Consider the following 13,349-nt stretch of genomic DNA (forward strand, 5'->3'; position numbering starts at 1 on the left):
TCAAACGCTTGCTATTACTAATGTTGTTCTCGCCACACTACCCTTACCTAACACGGGAACAGGTTCCAGCTTTGACCTCTCTGTTTCAGGAATGGCAATAGTAAACTAAAGGGATAACTCTAGTTAAATAGCGCCACATGCTGTAGGAAGCAAACATGACAAGTGCAAAATTGAGATAAAATCCTTAATCTCACTTAGAATACCACAAAAAAAACGGAGTGTAAGCGACATGATGGACAGTTCTACACCCTAATTCTAAACCCTAATTAACACATTAATTACATTAATATTTTTAACGTAATTTTTCTCACATATAGAACCATCAAATTGTTCACTAAATACTTACGCTTTCAATCACAAAATATTTAACAGCTAAAAGCATTCCCCCCAAAAACTGAAGATGCAAAGGAACTAACAATAAGAAGAACTTGACTTCTGTATGCACACGCTTTTCAAGAGCACACTATTAGAATAACTCTTTACTATATCTCAAGAGAAAAGTCTTCAACCAAACCCATCTTTTTTATAAAATCACTGTAAGCTGTGTAGATACAAAAAACTGAACTGAACACTGTTAAAAAGTGTCAGGACTCCAGATTACGAAGATGCCTTAGTGTTAAATTTGTTTCAAGTTAAAGATACAATTCTAAGTTAACTTAAGAAATTTTAGTCATTAACTTAGCTAAGTCAAATTTCCTATCATACGTTAATCGGCAAAACTTATCCAACGAGCTACAGTTTGATTTACTCTTGGCAATCTCTAACTACCAATTAGAGACAGTCAGAGAGCCAAATACGCCCGCCTGTGCCATCAACCGCTGATCTAGCCTCTCCCCCAGGGGTGAGTTTGGAATAGATGCAGTTTGAACCACTCTAGGGAAGCCGACAAACCCCTCCTGTAGCTTTTTTTCCCCTCCAAGGACAAACCTCTGCTGTGTCTGGAAGCAGGAAAAGGTCCTGGCTAACAAGTCTTGCCTTTTTATCCTTGTTTAGCTTAAATTAGCGTCCCAAGTACAAACATGTTGAACTATATTTATTACCTGAGTTAACAAATACACTCTGCAACAACACAAGCAGCATTCAAGCGCAAGGAGCAGACCTCAAGATCTGGTCTACCTGCCACAGCAAGGTAAGAACTTGCGCTGTAACTCATGGAGCACCTGCTCGTTAATTGACAACTCTGCTCTAACCCACAATAAAAATGGCCGCTAATACGTTCTTAGCACCCCCAACCTATTTTTTGCACTTGCCATGGAAAGTTACACAACTTAGCAGAGATGTCACCAGACAGTCTCTCCAAACTGCAGTGAAAGTCCCACCTGTGGCTAGATAATTAAGAGATCTTCCTTAGCATGGATAGGTGAGGCGTGAACTCAGGTTTTGAGCTGGAAAGGAGTCAGTCTCCTCTGCCAAATCTCCTCTTTTTCCTTTTAAAAAGGCTGTAATGAGTTACTTGAAACATGCCAGGCTAAAATAAAACCCTGAAATAACGGAAAAATTCCTTATTGGTGGTTGGTTGACATAACACACAATACAAATAGGAGGGCTCATTTCCCCACTAAGCATGCTTTTCACTGGCTAAGCCATAGCAAACAACCATGACCATTTATAACAGTCTTATTATGAAGCATGAGATTAGACCAGCAGGACTTCTGGTTTATTCTGTACTTTATGGAAGAATGAATTAAGTATACCTGGACATATATCAAAAGCTCCCATAGCATCCTGGGTAGTACACACCAGTACTCTGTTACTTGTATAGTTAAAAAGCCTTCCCTGAGTCTTCCTTGCTACAAATTAAGCCAATTACAGCCTGTCTTTCCCTTGAAGGGCACTGAAAACATCTGGTCTCTAGCTTTCCTAGAACGACTCTTGACATCCTCGATTTTTGTCCCACACCAATATCCTATTTGCTAAACTAAACCAAAGCAGTATCTTCTGCATCTTATTTGTGGTGGTGTACTCTCCCATTTGTCTACAGTTTTCTCAAAGTGTGGTGCCCCAAATTGGACACGTTGTGCCAGCTGAAGCCCAATCAGAACCAAATATTCAGAACTGAATAAGAAATTCCAGCACCTGACACAATATTCCTGCTACTTCAGCCACTAAGATGTTGTATTTTTCTTGTGTCCAAAACCAACACGTACTGTTGAGTCACCCTTGCTTACACTCCACAGCTTTTTCTGAAATAGTAATTGCTGCCTGGTCAGAGATTTCCCAGTGGTAGCTCTAAGAGGGAATTTTCATTCCTAAGCACGGTGTTTCACCAGCATTTTAAACTTTCAGGTTATTTCTCCAGCTAATGAAGATCATTCTGAATTCAAATCCTGTCCTTTGTGATCATTTCCTCCCAGCCTAGTGTCACTTGCAAATATAAATAAATAATTGTATAGTTGTTGATATGTTAAGAATCTTGCAAAGGAAAAAGCCTCATTCAAAACAGCAGTGTGTTTGACGTCAGGAATCAGATTTCAATGCAATATTACACTACTTACAGTAGTGGCTAACAGTGGCACCCTACGGTAATGCTAGAGCTACCACAGATAGAAGCTGAGACTACAATTTCAGTAAAGCACAGCGCAGTGCTTTTCCAGCCAGCTTATCTTCTACTACCCTGCCAGCATCCCAATCAGCAATATGCCACAAAAAAGATGGCTCTGTGAAGGCTAAGTCTTATCAACATGAAAACAAAACATCCATTGATAGACAAATAGATATTAATAGTGCTGTACAGTACCAGAGAATCCAGGCTAGTATTAAACAGACATATAATATATATTCATTCAAAGGTCTAGCTGATCCAAAAGACAGTGTCTTGATGTATTATTTTTGTATTGGAAATGTAATGGTACTAAAAGTATATTATAGTATCATGGAAGAGATCTCCAAGGTTTTGCTATTCTTCCTTAGACAGTAAGCCCCAGTGGGCTGTTTAGTAAGAATGCATTAATTTACCTAGCCAATTTTCTTTTTCTATAATGAGTTTGCATTTATTATATGCACATACTTAAGAATATGAGTTAATGAACAGAATTTATATATTTATGTAGACTTGTTCTACAATTTCATTAGACTGCTCAGCCTTCTCTAACAATTGTCTGGTTTTCTGTATGCAAGCATATGCTGAGATAGAGAAATATTCTCAAAAATTATTTCAACATGGCTGAAGCATGCAGAATTTCCATTATCCATTCTGTAAATAAAACAATTCAAGCAATCCTGAATATTTATATAAATGTGTATTAACTTAGTCATTTGATATATATCTGATTTTTCTGCTTCCAAGTGTAAGCCTTTTTATTGCGTACTTGTAGATAGCTGCCAGCAAGACACAGTATCAGAGGATTTACAACTGTGAGGGTAGAATGCCATCTGCTGCTATACTTGCTGCTACAGCAGGATAAAACAGAAGAATCATACAAGTGTTGCCTTCTGTCTTTCTCTTAACTGTAAAATGTATACAAACATCTCATTTTGTTTTATTAAAAATTTAAAAAAAACCACCAAAACTGGGTGTTCAGATGCCTTTACACACAGCTTTTGTTGTAAAACAATGTCATACGGACCACAGGATTCTATCAATGCAAATGAGAGGCTGTTACATCAGGCCTACTAGAACAGAACAAAAAAGAAAGTGTAATTTGACTGCAAACTGAATTATACTGGTAGATGTAATCAAACCATTAAAAAAAACCCAAACCACCCACACTTTGAAAATGCATTTGCAATGAACTATGGAGTTGCTAGACTGGGGCCAGAATTTAGAAATACCCTTTAAAATGTTAGACACCATGAAAGCCTTGCAAAATTCCCACTTTCCCAGTCTGGTTGTAAGACACACATCATAAGCAAAGGCAGTATATGGAATATGATGTATTACCAGTTTGATTCATGTCCAGTTATCAGGGCAGGGGGAAAAACCAAAACAATAAAGCGAAAGAAAACAAAACCATTTTCTTAAATTCATCCTACAGTTTTCCCCCATGTACTTTCGGTAAAAGTTAATTCTTTCTGTACAAAGTGCACTTCAGTAAATCAAATGGAAATGTTAGCCAGCATTTTACTCAATAATTAACCATTTAACCTTCCACACAATGCAATTGCAGAGGCAGTCTTACGGTTATTCAAAACACATTGCTGAGCTCAATAAATTCATATGTATTGAATTCTGGTGTAGCTGGCAAATGTTCAAGTTTTACATTTTTTTCTACTGACAACAGAGCTCCAGGTGATTATAAATAATGCACTTCAGTTTTTGCCCGCTGCTTCACCCACTCACAAATGCTTCTTCCAGCTTTCTGTAAGGATGGACATAAAAAGCTTAAGTATACAATCTCCTATAACAATCTGTTACAGCATACTATACGTTGATAGGGCTTCTCCACACAGTTACACCTCAATCAGTCAGAATATAAGATGAAACCAAAACTCTCAAAATCGGATAGAAAGAAAAAATAATCCAGGAATTACAGATCAGAATAACAACTACCGTATAGCCATGTTGCCTTTGAACTGCCATCAGTAGGAGTTTTGCTCATGAAAATACCAGGAACATGAGTACATTTTTACCGTGTACCTTCTGTTACTTAGCATTTAGAGCAGTGCACCATACTTAAAAATAACAAATCAGCTTTGACAATTGAAAGGAACACATTGCTCTCATGAAAAAGTAATTCAGTATAGTGTAAAACTTTATTTTTAATACTAAGTGAGGAACCATACAATAAAGTTGAAGTACAGTTCAAACCTGAAGGGATAAAAGAATTCTTGAGATTGGGACCATTCACCAGAAACCAAGGATAGAGTACTAGACAAGTAAAACCAAATCTCAGTCACTGTCACAATTCTTGCTAAAGATTTGCTTGGGGCTCCAACAGAATTCTTTCAGCCTTTCTCAAGATCAACTGATCTCATCTTACTGACATTCTCTTTATAACATCTATATTATGACTGTCCCCTACAGTTAAGGTGAATTAACTGCTGCTTCTTCAAAAAATGCATCTTACTCTTCCCTCTTCCCTATTTAAAATGCAGAAAAGCCAAGTAATGTGAGAAATACAGTGGAATCCACATAAGTGAGTAACTGTCAAAAGAACAGAACTATTAAAAGAATAAATCTTGTGTACCCAGCTGTGAAATATAACACAATATAGCAGAACCCAGCTAAATGCTTGAAATAAAAAATTGAAATGCAAAGTAACCTAAAATTGTTTAATGAACATAGCTGTTAAAATATTAACTCCTAGCATGCTGAAACTCAAAAGCATACATGGTTGGAAGCCCACTCAGATGAACAAACATTAGTAAGTTATCTATCTGTCCATCTCTCTCCCCATCTAGCCAATCGGCCACCAGCTAAGCGCAAGAGCTTTTATGTGTTAAGATATACTGGCAGGTCAACTCCTGCACAGGCTTTTTCATTTCAAATGTTGTGGTTTGCAGCAAATATTTACCTTTGAGGTGTGCTGAAGCTGGTCTCCCACATATGTTTTACGGAACTGATCCAAGAACCACAGAATTGCCAGTTCTACTTTTTCATTACTAGACTGTGGTAACTGGGCATCCATCAAAGATATAAGCTGAAAAACTCTTTTAACAACAGAAAAAAAAAACGAAAAACATTTTCAGGAAGAACTCTCAAATTAAATTATATTGTCACAGTTAATTTCTTTAGGAATCTATCAGCCATTTTTTTGTTTGCCTAAATTTCTTCCAGGATTTTGTTTTGTTTAGATGCTAATTATGCTAATTGACCACTATTAAACATAAACATCAACATAAAGCTTTTCTAATTACTTTGTCACTTGAAATTTTCTCAGATACATACATGATACTGTGGTGAGTTTGTAAAAAGTTTTTTTCTTTCTTACGAGCATCAATTCCATGATGAAAGATACAAAGAAATTTGAGAAGCATGGGTCTCAAACAGCAAGTATAAGAGCTGTTCAAGTTCCCTGGAAATTGAAACTATTGTACTTAAAAATACGTTTACAAACTATTGTACTTAAAAATAAGTTTAGATGTGCAGTATATAATACACTGTCTGCCTCCCTTCTTCCCACTTCTGTCTCTCCTAAAACATCTAAACAAACATATATTTCCTGACCTAAATCCTTACTTGGTATGTATCTCCATATTACCAGGACTGATTTCAAAGAACCAATTTCAGCCTATGTCAGCTAAGAAAATTTAATACTTTTTTTTTTTTAAAGGAATATTTCTTTATTTAATTTCCCATGTTCTTCTGCTACCTATTCCTTGAAATCCTAATTCCCTAGCAATTAAAAAAATATTCTCACCTTTTGCCAATTTTGAAATATATAGTCACTGGATTAGAAGTCAGTAGGTACTTCATCTGTAAGCCTATATATTAAAACCTCTCACTTTTAATAAAAACATAGTGGAAGACTGCTAACACCACAGAGCCCCAGGGTAGATTAGGAAGGCAAGAAACAAAAGAGAAAATGTAAAGTTTTTTATCCAATTCTAGTTGTATGTCCTTATTCATATGCTAGCTAGTGGACGTAAATAACAGGATCAAATATGCATGCCTTTTTTAACATACTTGTGGGTGAAAACAAGGATTAAGAAGGTGTTTGCCACATACTTTGTGTTTGCCACAAGTAATACATGTCATTCACAATAATCCCTAGCTCACCCCTTGCCCTAAAACTTGTAGAAAGAAGACTACAGCATGCATATTTTTAAATCTAGACCCTTCTTTTTTATTCCAAGATCTAGTCTAAAAATAAGCCTAAATTTTCAATGGTTGACCAGCAGTTCCTCTGCACTTCTTCACCTGCAATCAGTAACGTAAAGGAAGTAGTGCAGAAAATAATAGCCATAGCTCACAGCTAATAAAATTAACACTTGTATACAAGTATAGCACACAAATGAAAACAGGTAGCTACACGGGCATATCTAAACACTACCTATAGTAAGAGACATATTTGCCTTTAATCTTCTTTCCTTCCTCTGAAACACAGTTTTGAAATGATAGCCTTAATGGCTCCTTCACTGCTCAGGATGATGAATCAGGAAAGATCAAAGCCAGCAGAATGGTCTCAATCCACAGAAAGTCAGTACAGACCTTGAGCACCCACCATCCAAAAACTGGACAAAAATTGAGACATTTAAATTCAAAGTATCTGCTGATACTAAACGTCATTAAAAAAAAAATCAGAATAAAGAATTCAAAACAAGCAATACTTACCGACAGGATAATTCTCCATCCATGGCATCATGTTCATCAGTACTAGTGTATGTTAATCGTCCTCCCACAAAAGTACCCACAAAATAGACAAGCCATGCCAGACGTCCTGACATGAAAAAGAAAGAACAGTTAATGATTATAAACCATTATATGCTAGTACATTACACTTCCATAAGGTATCAGCAGTTCTATAAGGTGTCAGACTGTAGAATGCTGTCAAGAGAATGGTTAGGTTTCTCCCTCTACCAGATTTAAAACCTACCAAGACAAATCAACTAACAAAAAATTCTGCAGAATTGACAGATAAACTAGAACGGCCTATTAACCTGGACATGCTTATAAATAAAACACAAAAGAATTAACCTAAAATACAAATTAAGCAAACTCAGCCTGGTAAGATTAGATATACAATTAACCTACTATCCTCACTTGCCTGCCACAAGTTACTTCAAGGCATGGAACAATTTTATCTACAGTGGGGCTGTTACATCTACTTATCGTAGCATTAGGAAGTAATTGAGACTCACTACAATCTACTTGTTTCTTACTTCTATTTCAAATAAAGAATTCTTTGTAGTATTAAACTACTATCCACAGTGATTTGCACTTAAGAAAATATTTAAGTCAGACATAGTCTTCAAGAAAAGAGTTTGTGAACCACCACATAGTTTTGAAAGTCTCTGCGGACTGTTTTCTAAAAGGATTTGAAAGACAGAGCTCATCCATTTCAAGCCACACTGTCATGCCTTCTGATCTTCCAGATCATTTAGCTGTCAGTTTCCACTAAAGCACTTACAGGATCCACTGGCAAAGGCCTTATCAAGTAAAGTACAATGCAAGGATCACAATTTCTGTAAATTCCATAAATAACTCCTTGAGTTTGTGTATGTACTGTATTCTGTACAGATTTTCAAATACTGAAATCCTGCTTTATAAATAAATATGGAACTGTTAAGTTTACAAACACTGAACTCGGGGGAATTCTTCTGGCCTCTCTCTGCTGGAAAATCATTGCCATATTGCAAAACCTGGATTATTTTTATCTCTGGCACATTAAAGTGGAGTATCTTTGAATTTGACCTACTGATACCCACTCAAGCCACTGAGGTTCCTGCTTCAGTTTTTTAATTTGTGGCTCCAGTAACCAGTGGTATCCTATCTCGGGAAGGATGCACTATTTTCCCCTAAATTAAGATCAAAACTAAGACCTGAATAGCAAAGTAACATATAGACCTGTTAAAACTTCAGGATACCACTAAAGGATTCTTCCTCAACTGAAATGCAGAGACTACAGGACAGTAAAGCTATTTTTAGACTCCATCTTCATTTGGTCAAATACACTTTGTAATAAATTAAAATTAACTGGTTGAAAAATAACAAAGCAAAGACAACTTGGAAAAGTTTCCATTTAAGTTAAATCAAGTTACAAACAAGGCTTCTCAGTGAGTGAGATATTTACATAAACTAGAAGATGTCTTGCCCTCAGTACCAGGGTTTTAGCAAGTGACAACAGCATAACTTACAAGAGTCAGTATAATACCCTGATGAATAAAGTGCCTTCTGAACTCATTTTGAAGTTTAACATAAAGGATCAAGTACAGATAAACAAATGAGGCCACGTTATGACTGTAAAACAATATTTTATTTTGGCTATTTCTACACACATATCAGGACATGCACAGTATCTACCAAAAGTCTTATTTCATGTTTGTTTCAAATCTCTGATAAACTAGTCTTCATTTACATAACAATAAAATTCACTTAATTTCCCTCCTGTTTTGCATTGTTCTATTTTGAAAAACCAGAAACGATTAATAGTTTTGAGGTGTTCCAGTATCCTTATGGCCTGTCTCTGGTGACGCTACATCATAAGTAATTCTGTTTCAGTACAGCATGTTCTATACATAAAAAAGATGCTGAGATAAATATACACAAAAAGATAATGCAGATTATGGAATAACATGCAGATGATTTCAACACAAGTACAGGAAAGCATTCAGGTTTATCTTAAATCTCAGTCTTATTTTTTAAAAAATACCACACGAATATGTAAGACAGGCTGAGATCTGTAACAAAAAAACGCTTTGTGACAGGGAACAAGTGTTAACTTTTGAGACAAGACAAGATACATGAGGAGGACTTCTAAACATCCTCTCATATTGCTCCTGTTCCATTCCTAATAATCCGGAAGAACACTATCAGCTGTCCACCAACCAACGTATTTCCCTGTTTCAAGACCGCTGCTTCTTCACAAACAGGACACTTCCAAGGAAAACCCCATCACACACACTACACGTTGCAGTACAAACAGCTGTTAATTTATGACACTAAAAGATTGCACCATCATTAGCAAAACACCAAGGAACTGAAGCATCTAAGAGAACAGCCATTGCTCAAATGAATTTAGCACTAACAGCTACTAAAGAACGGCCATTTGAAGAGGGTATCAAAAAGCAACCGTGAAGTGGTGCTACCTGGTTCAAAGATCCACCACTTTGGCCAATAGCCTTTTTTAAAAATAAAAACCTGTCTTCCTTTTAACAAATTGCAGTACCTTATTTTTAAGTATATAGTTATTTTTCTGATGATAGTGCTCTTCTCTTAACACAATACCAATTAATAGGTATGACTTCTTTCCCTCATTTATACCTTCACTATTTAAAATTTTCAGCACATTTGCTTTTGCAATTACTGAGGCAGACAACATCTTTTCTTTTAGAAAATAATTATTGCTGTAATAATCTGTAATTATGGTTTATAACAGCAATAATCCCAAAGAAATCAGTCATTACCATAGATCACAAGTAATCATTAACTACTGTTAATGACCCATTTCTTGGGGATTATTGTTTTAGTAAACCATGACTGCATCACTATTGATACAGACAGCAAGGACAGTATAATAAAATGAGATCTTAATATTACATTAACTTATTTTGTAACATTAAAAGCCATTAAACATCTAAATTTAACTATGTATATCTAGGGGATATAACAGTTATTGTTCAATATGAGCACAAATGTTTAGTTTGCAGAACAGAAACACAATATTTAAACTGCATCAAATGTTTTCTAACGCATAATGGCAATCCCCAGAGGACTGACACTGAAAGACTCCAGCTGATTGTTTCCCTTTATATTCCATTCCTCACTCATGGGGGGCCAAATTCAGACTGCAGCTGGTCAATGAACTCAGGTCATTAATGAAAGTTCTCCCCAAAAAAAGTTGACAGTTGCATAGAAGAAAGTGGAATGAGGTAAGTAGGAGGTCTTATACAAATTAGTGAAAAAATGGCTCCTACACAGAAGAAAATCAGCATATTCAAACTCAACGAAAAAGCAGCAAAATAAATCACAAACATTTAATAGCATGCAAAGAAACAGCTGTATTATGCAGTAACCTGTCTCACCTTTTCAAAACAACACCCTTTATCCATGTAAAGATGCAACAGCCATAAGATAACTATATTAGGAAAGAGCCAGTAGTTACAAAGAAAATTTAAGTGAGACACAGACAGGACCGAAAGAGGTATATGAAAAAAAAAATATATAAAAAGTACTTATTATTTTTACAACTTAGACTACCATAAATAACTTGAGTTTCTTGAAAATTAGGCAATCCATCTTAACAGAGCTGTATAAAATAAATTAAGGTTTTTAATGTTACATTAATTTTTACAGAGAGATAAATGCAAAAAGAACAAAAGTTAACATCTTCATTTTCAAAAACTGTTCATCAAGTTGCAGCTGGTTCCCGTGAGGGCACCTGAGGCACTAAAATGTCGATTTTCAGAAATTAAAAGTTTTTACAACTCTCATGCCTATATTCTAAAGAGGTAGCAAGATGTTAAACCAAACATAACAACTGCCAATGTATCCTATTTAATACAAAGACAAGTAGTGAAAATGTAGTGCAAGGTGACTTGGACCATTAATTCCTAGTTTCAGAAAAGGTCTAGTTATATCTGCCATAAGATCATTATGCTTTTTCATATGCAAGTATACGGTTATTGGCACATAAAACACAGTCTAAAAATTAAATACTAACCTTCCTGTACTGTGATTTCTATTGGATTCCTACTAGAAGAGTGCAATAGTTTTTGGTAGTTTTGTGCATTTTGGTCAAACAACTGTACAAGAAGTGTACAGGTCTTTTCATATTCACACCTGCTAACCGTGCACAGTTGCTCCAGCTGTTGGAAAACTGTAGCTGTATCATCCAGTGGATCTTCTAAGCCATCTCTGGAATAGACATAAAAAGTGACCACTTAGCCACTGTTGCTTAAAAGCTGTTTTCCCATCCCCATCTTATATCACTGTCACTGAAGGGCTGAGCTATAAAAGCCTTAGCAGCTGGTAAATACAATGGAGATACATAAGATCTCATTTTATTTACATACATACCCATGCACATCCACACAAACACGGAACAGTATTCTACTTGTGCCTTCCTCTTAACATGTATTTTAAAAAGCAAAGAAGAGAGGAGATGAGGTTGGCAGTATGAACACAGAAAAGTAAATCCTGAAGAACTAAGGTCCGCTGTGCCTGAATAGAATATTAACAAGCAGCATCTTTCTCAGAGGATAATGGGGGGAAAGAATGGAATACTTAGTAGAAATGGATTTTGCATATTCATCAAATTAAGCACAAGACCATGATACCAAAGCCAACAAGCAAGCTTCAGTAAAATTCCATGCAACTTCTTTACAAATCTTTATTTTATTCTGCTGTAAACATGCTGTGACCCTATGGAATGCCTATAACAAAGAGACCAATAGTCTTACCATAAAGTGTAACTATACTCATTACACGAATCACAATAGGAAAGGTTTATTCATCAGAAGGTTACCCTTTTATTGCACAGGCAACAAAATCTACAGATAAAGATAATATCCAAAAAGCTAACAAAGCTAACAGTGCTAACATCCAAACTCTGCAAAATACAGAGCAGCTGAAAATCCTAATGTTCAAGATGGGCTGAAACAGACCTCCTCTCAGGTATTTACAAATATCTGAAATAAAAGTTCCCCTTCTAGTTTGTAGAAAAGCATCCTCTTGTAAATCCTTTGTAGAGGAATCATTAGTTCCTCACTCACCCTTACTCAAAAGGGAAAATACCTATTCAAACCCTCCAAAAGGGCAAAAGGGACTTTCCTTCCGTTGTTCCAAACTACTTCTCTGTCTGAAGGACCAGCTGAAGGCTCCTGAATGGAGGGTGATTTTATCAACTATACTGGTTTGTAAGAAAAATGGTCATTCCAGCAGAGAGGATTTGTTTGCAGAGATATCTATTAATCTCCTTGGAGCAAACAGAAGTCTTACAAAATCAGCTCCCCGACATCCCACGTTTCTCAAGAATGGTCTGGACATTTGATATTAAAGTCTACATTTGATACTGCTGTCTACAGAAATGCCACAACCGAGGATCTTCATCACATAAGACAATAAGACAATACAACAGTGGTACACAAATCACTTGGAGCTAGGAATGGATACATGCCAACAGCATTACCAAGACCGTCTTAAGCATGATACAGACCGGTAGAAGAGAAGATCAGTGCTTTCCTCATCTTTTCCCTGCTGTCTTTTTTCATAGATTAGAAAGCTTAATCTTCCACAACGTAACAAGGACATCCAGAAGAATCTCTCATCAGTGCCAAACAAAGAAACTGAATTTTCAGTGCTGATGGTGATGCTGATGAAGGCAACAGCACATTTCACTGGAGCTGGTCATGCCAGATTGTTTGACCCAGAAGCTCAGCCCTACTGATTGCTTCAAGTCTGGAAGCTGATATGGAATGTACCACTCAATAAAGAAGAAAGCTGAGACGTGAAGGTTCAAGCCTGAGATTTCATTACAGAAAAGCTGAACAGAGACGATAACTTAAAAATGCCAAAAGAAGCGTAGGCTGGTTGAGAGAAGGCCCAGGAAAACAGACTGCACCTGCAATCAGCTGCTTGTCCTTCCCTGTCCTAGCATTGGAACACTGGGAGCTCCGCTAGGTACTATTAATTCTTGTTCCTGAGACAATGATAGAGAAGCTCACGATTTTGAACCATTAGGAAGTCAGCCTTTAACATACCTATGGTGATAACATAAGGCAAATAACACCAACTATAGCTTAGTCACTGA

At 36.3% G+C, this 13,349-nt stretch overlaps 1 protein-coding gene across 1 annotated transcript in view; it reads right to left on the reverse strand.

Moving 5' to 3' along the window:
* The window catches only part of RANBP17 (RAN binding protein 17), a 164,165-nt gene that overhangs the window by 131,169 nt on the left and 19,647 nt on the right, over window positions 1-13,349 (reverse strand). Inside the window, exons 12-14 of the mRNA XM_049829625.1 lie at window positions 11,262-11,455; window positions 7,214-7,319; window positions 5,454-5,589 (exon numbers count right to left, since the gene is read on the reverse strand). Coding sequence (XP_049685582.1) covers window positions 5,454-5,589; window positions 7,214-7,319; window positions 11,262-11,455 — 436 coding nt within the window. The remainder of the gene's footprint in view (window positions 1-5,453; window positions 5,590-7,213; window positions 7,320-11,261; window positions 11,456-13,349) is intronic.

The sequence above is a fragment of the Accipiter gentilis genome, chromosome 26, assembly GCF_929443795.1.
Source record: "Accipiter gentilis chromosome 26, bAccGen1.1, whole genome shotgun sequence".
Taxonomy (NCBI): Eukaryota; Metazoa; Chordata; class Aves; order Accipitriformes; family Accipitridae; genus Astur; species Astur gentilis.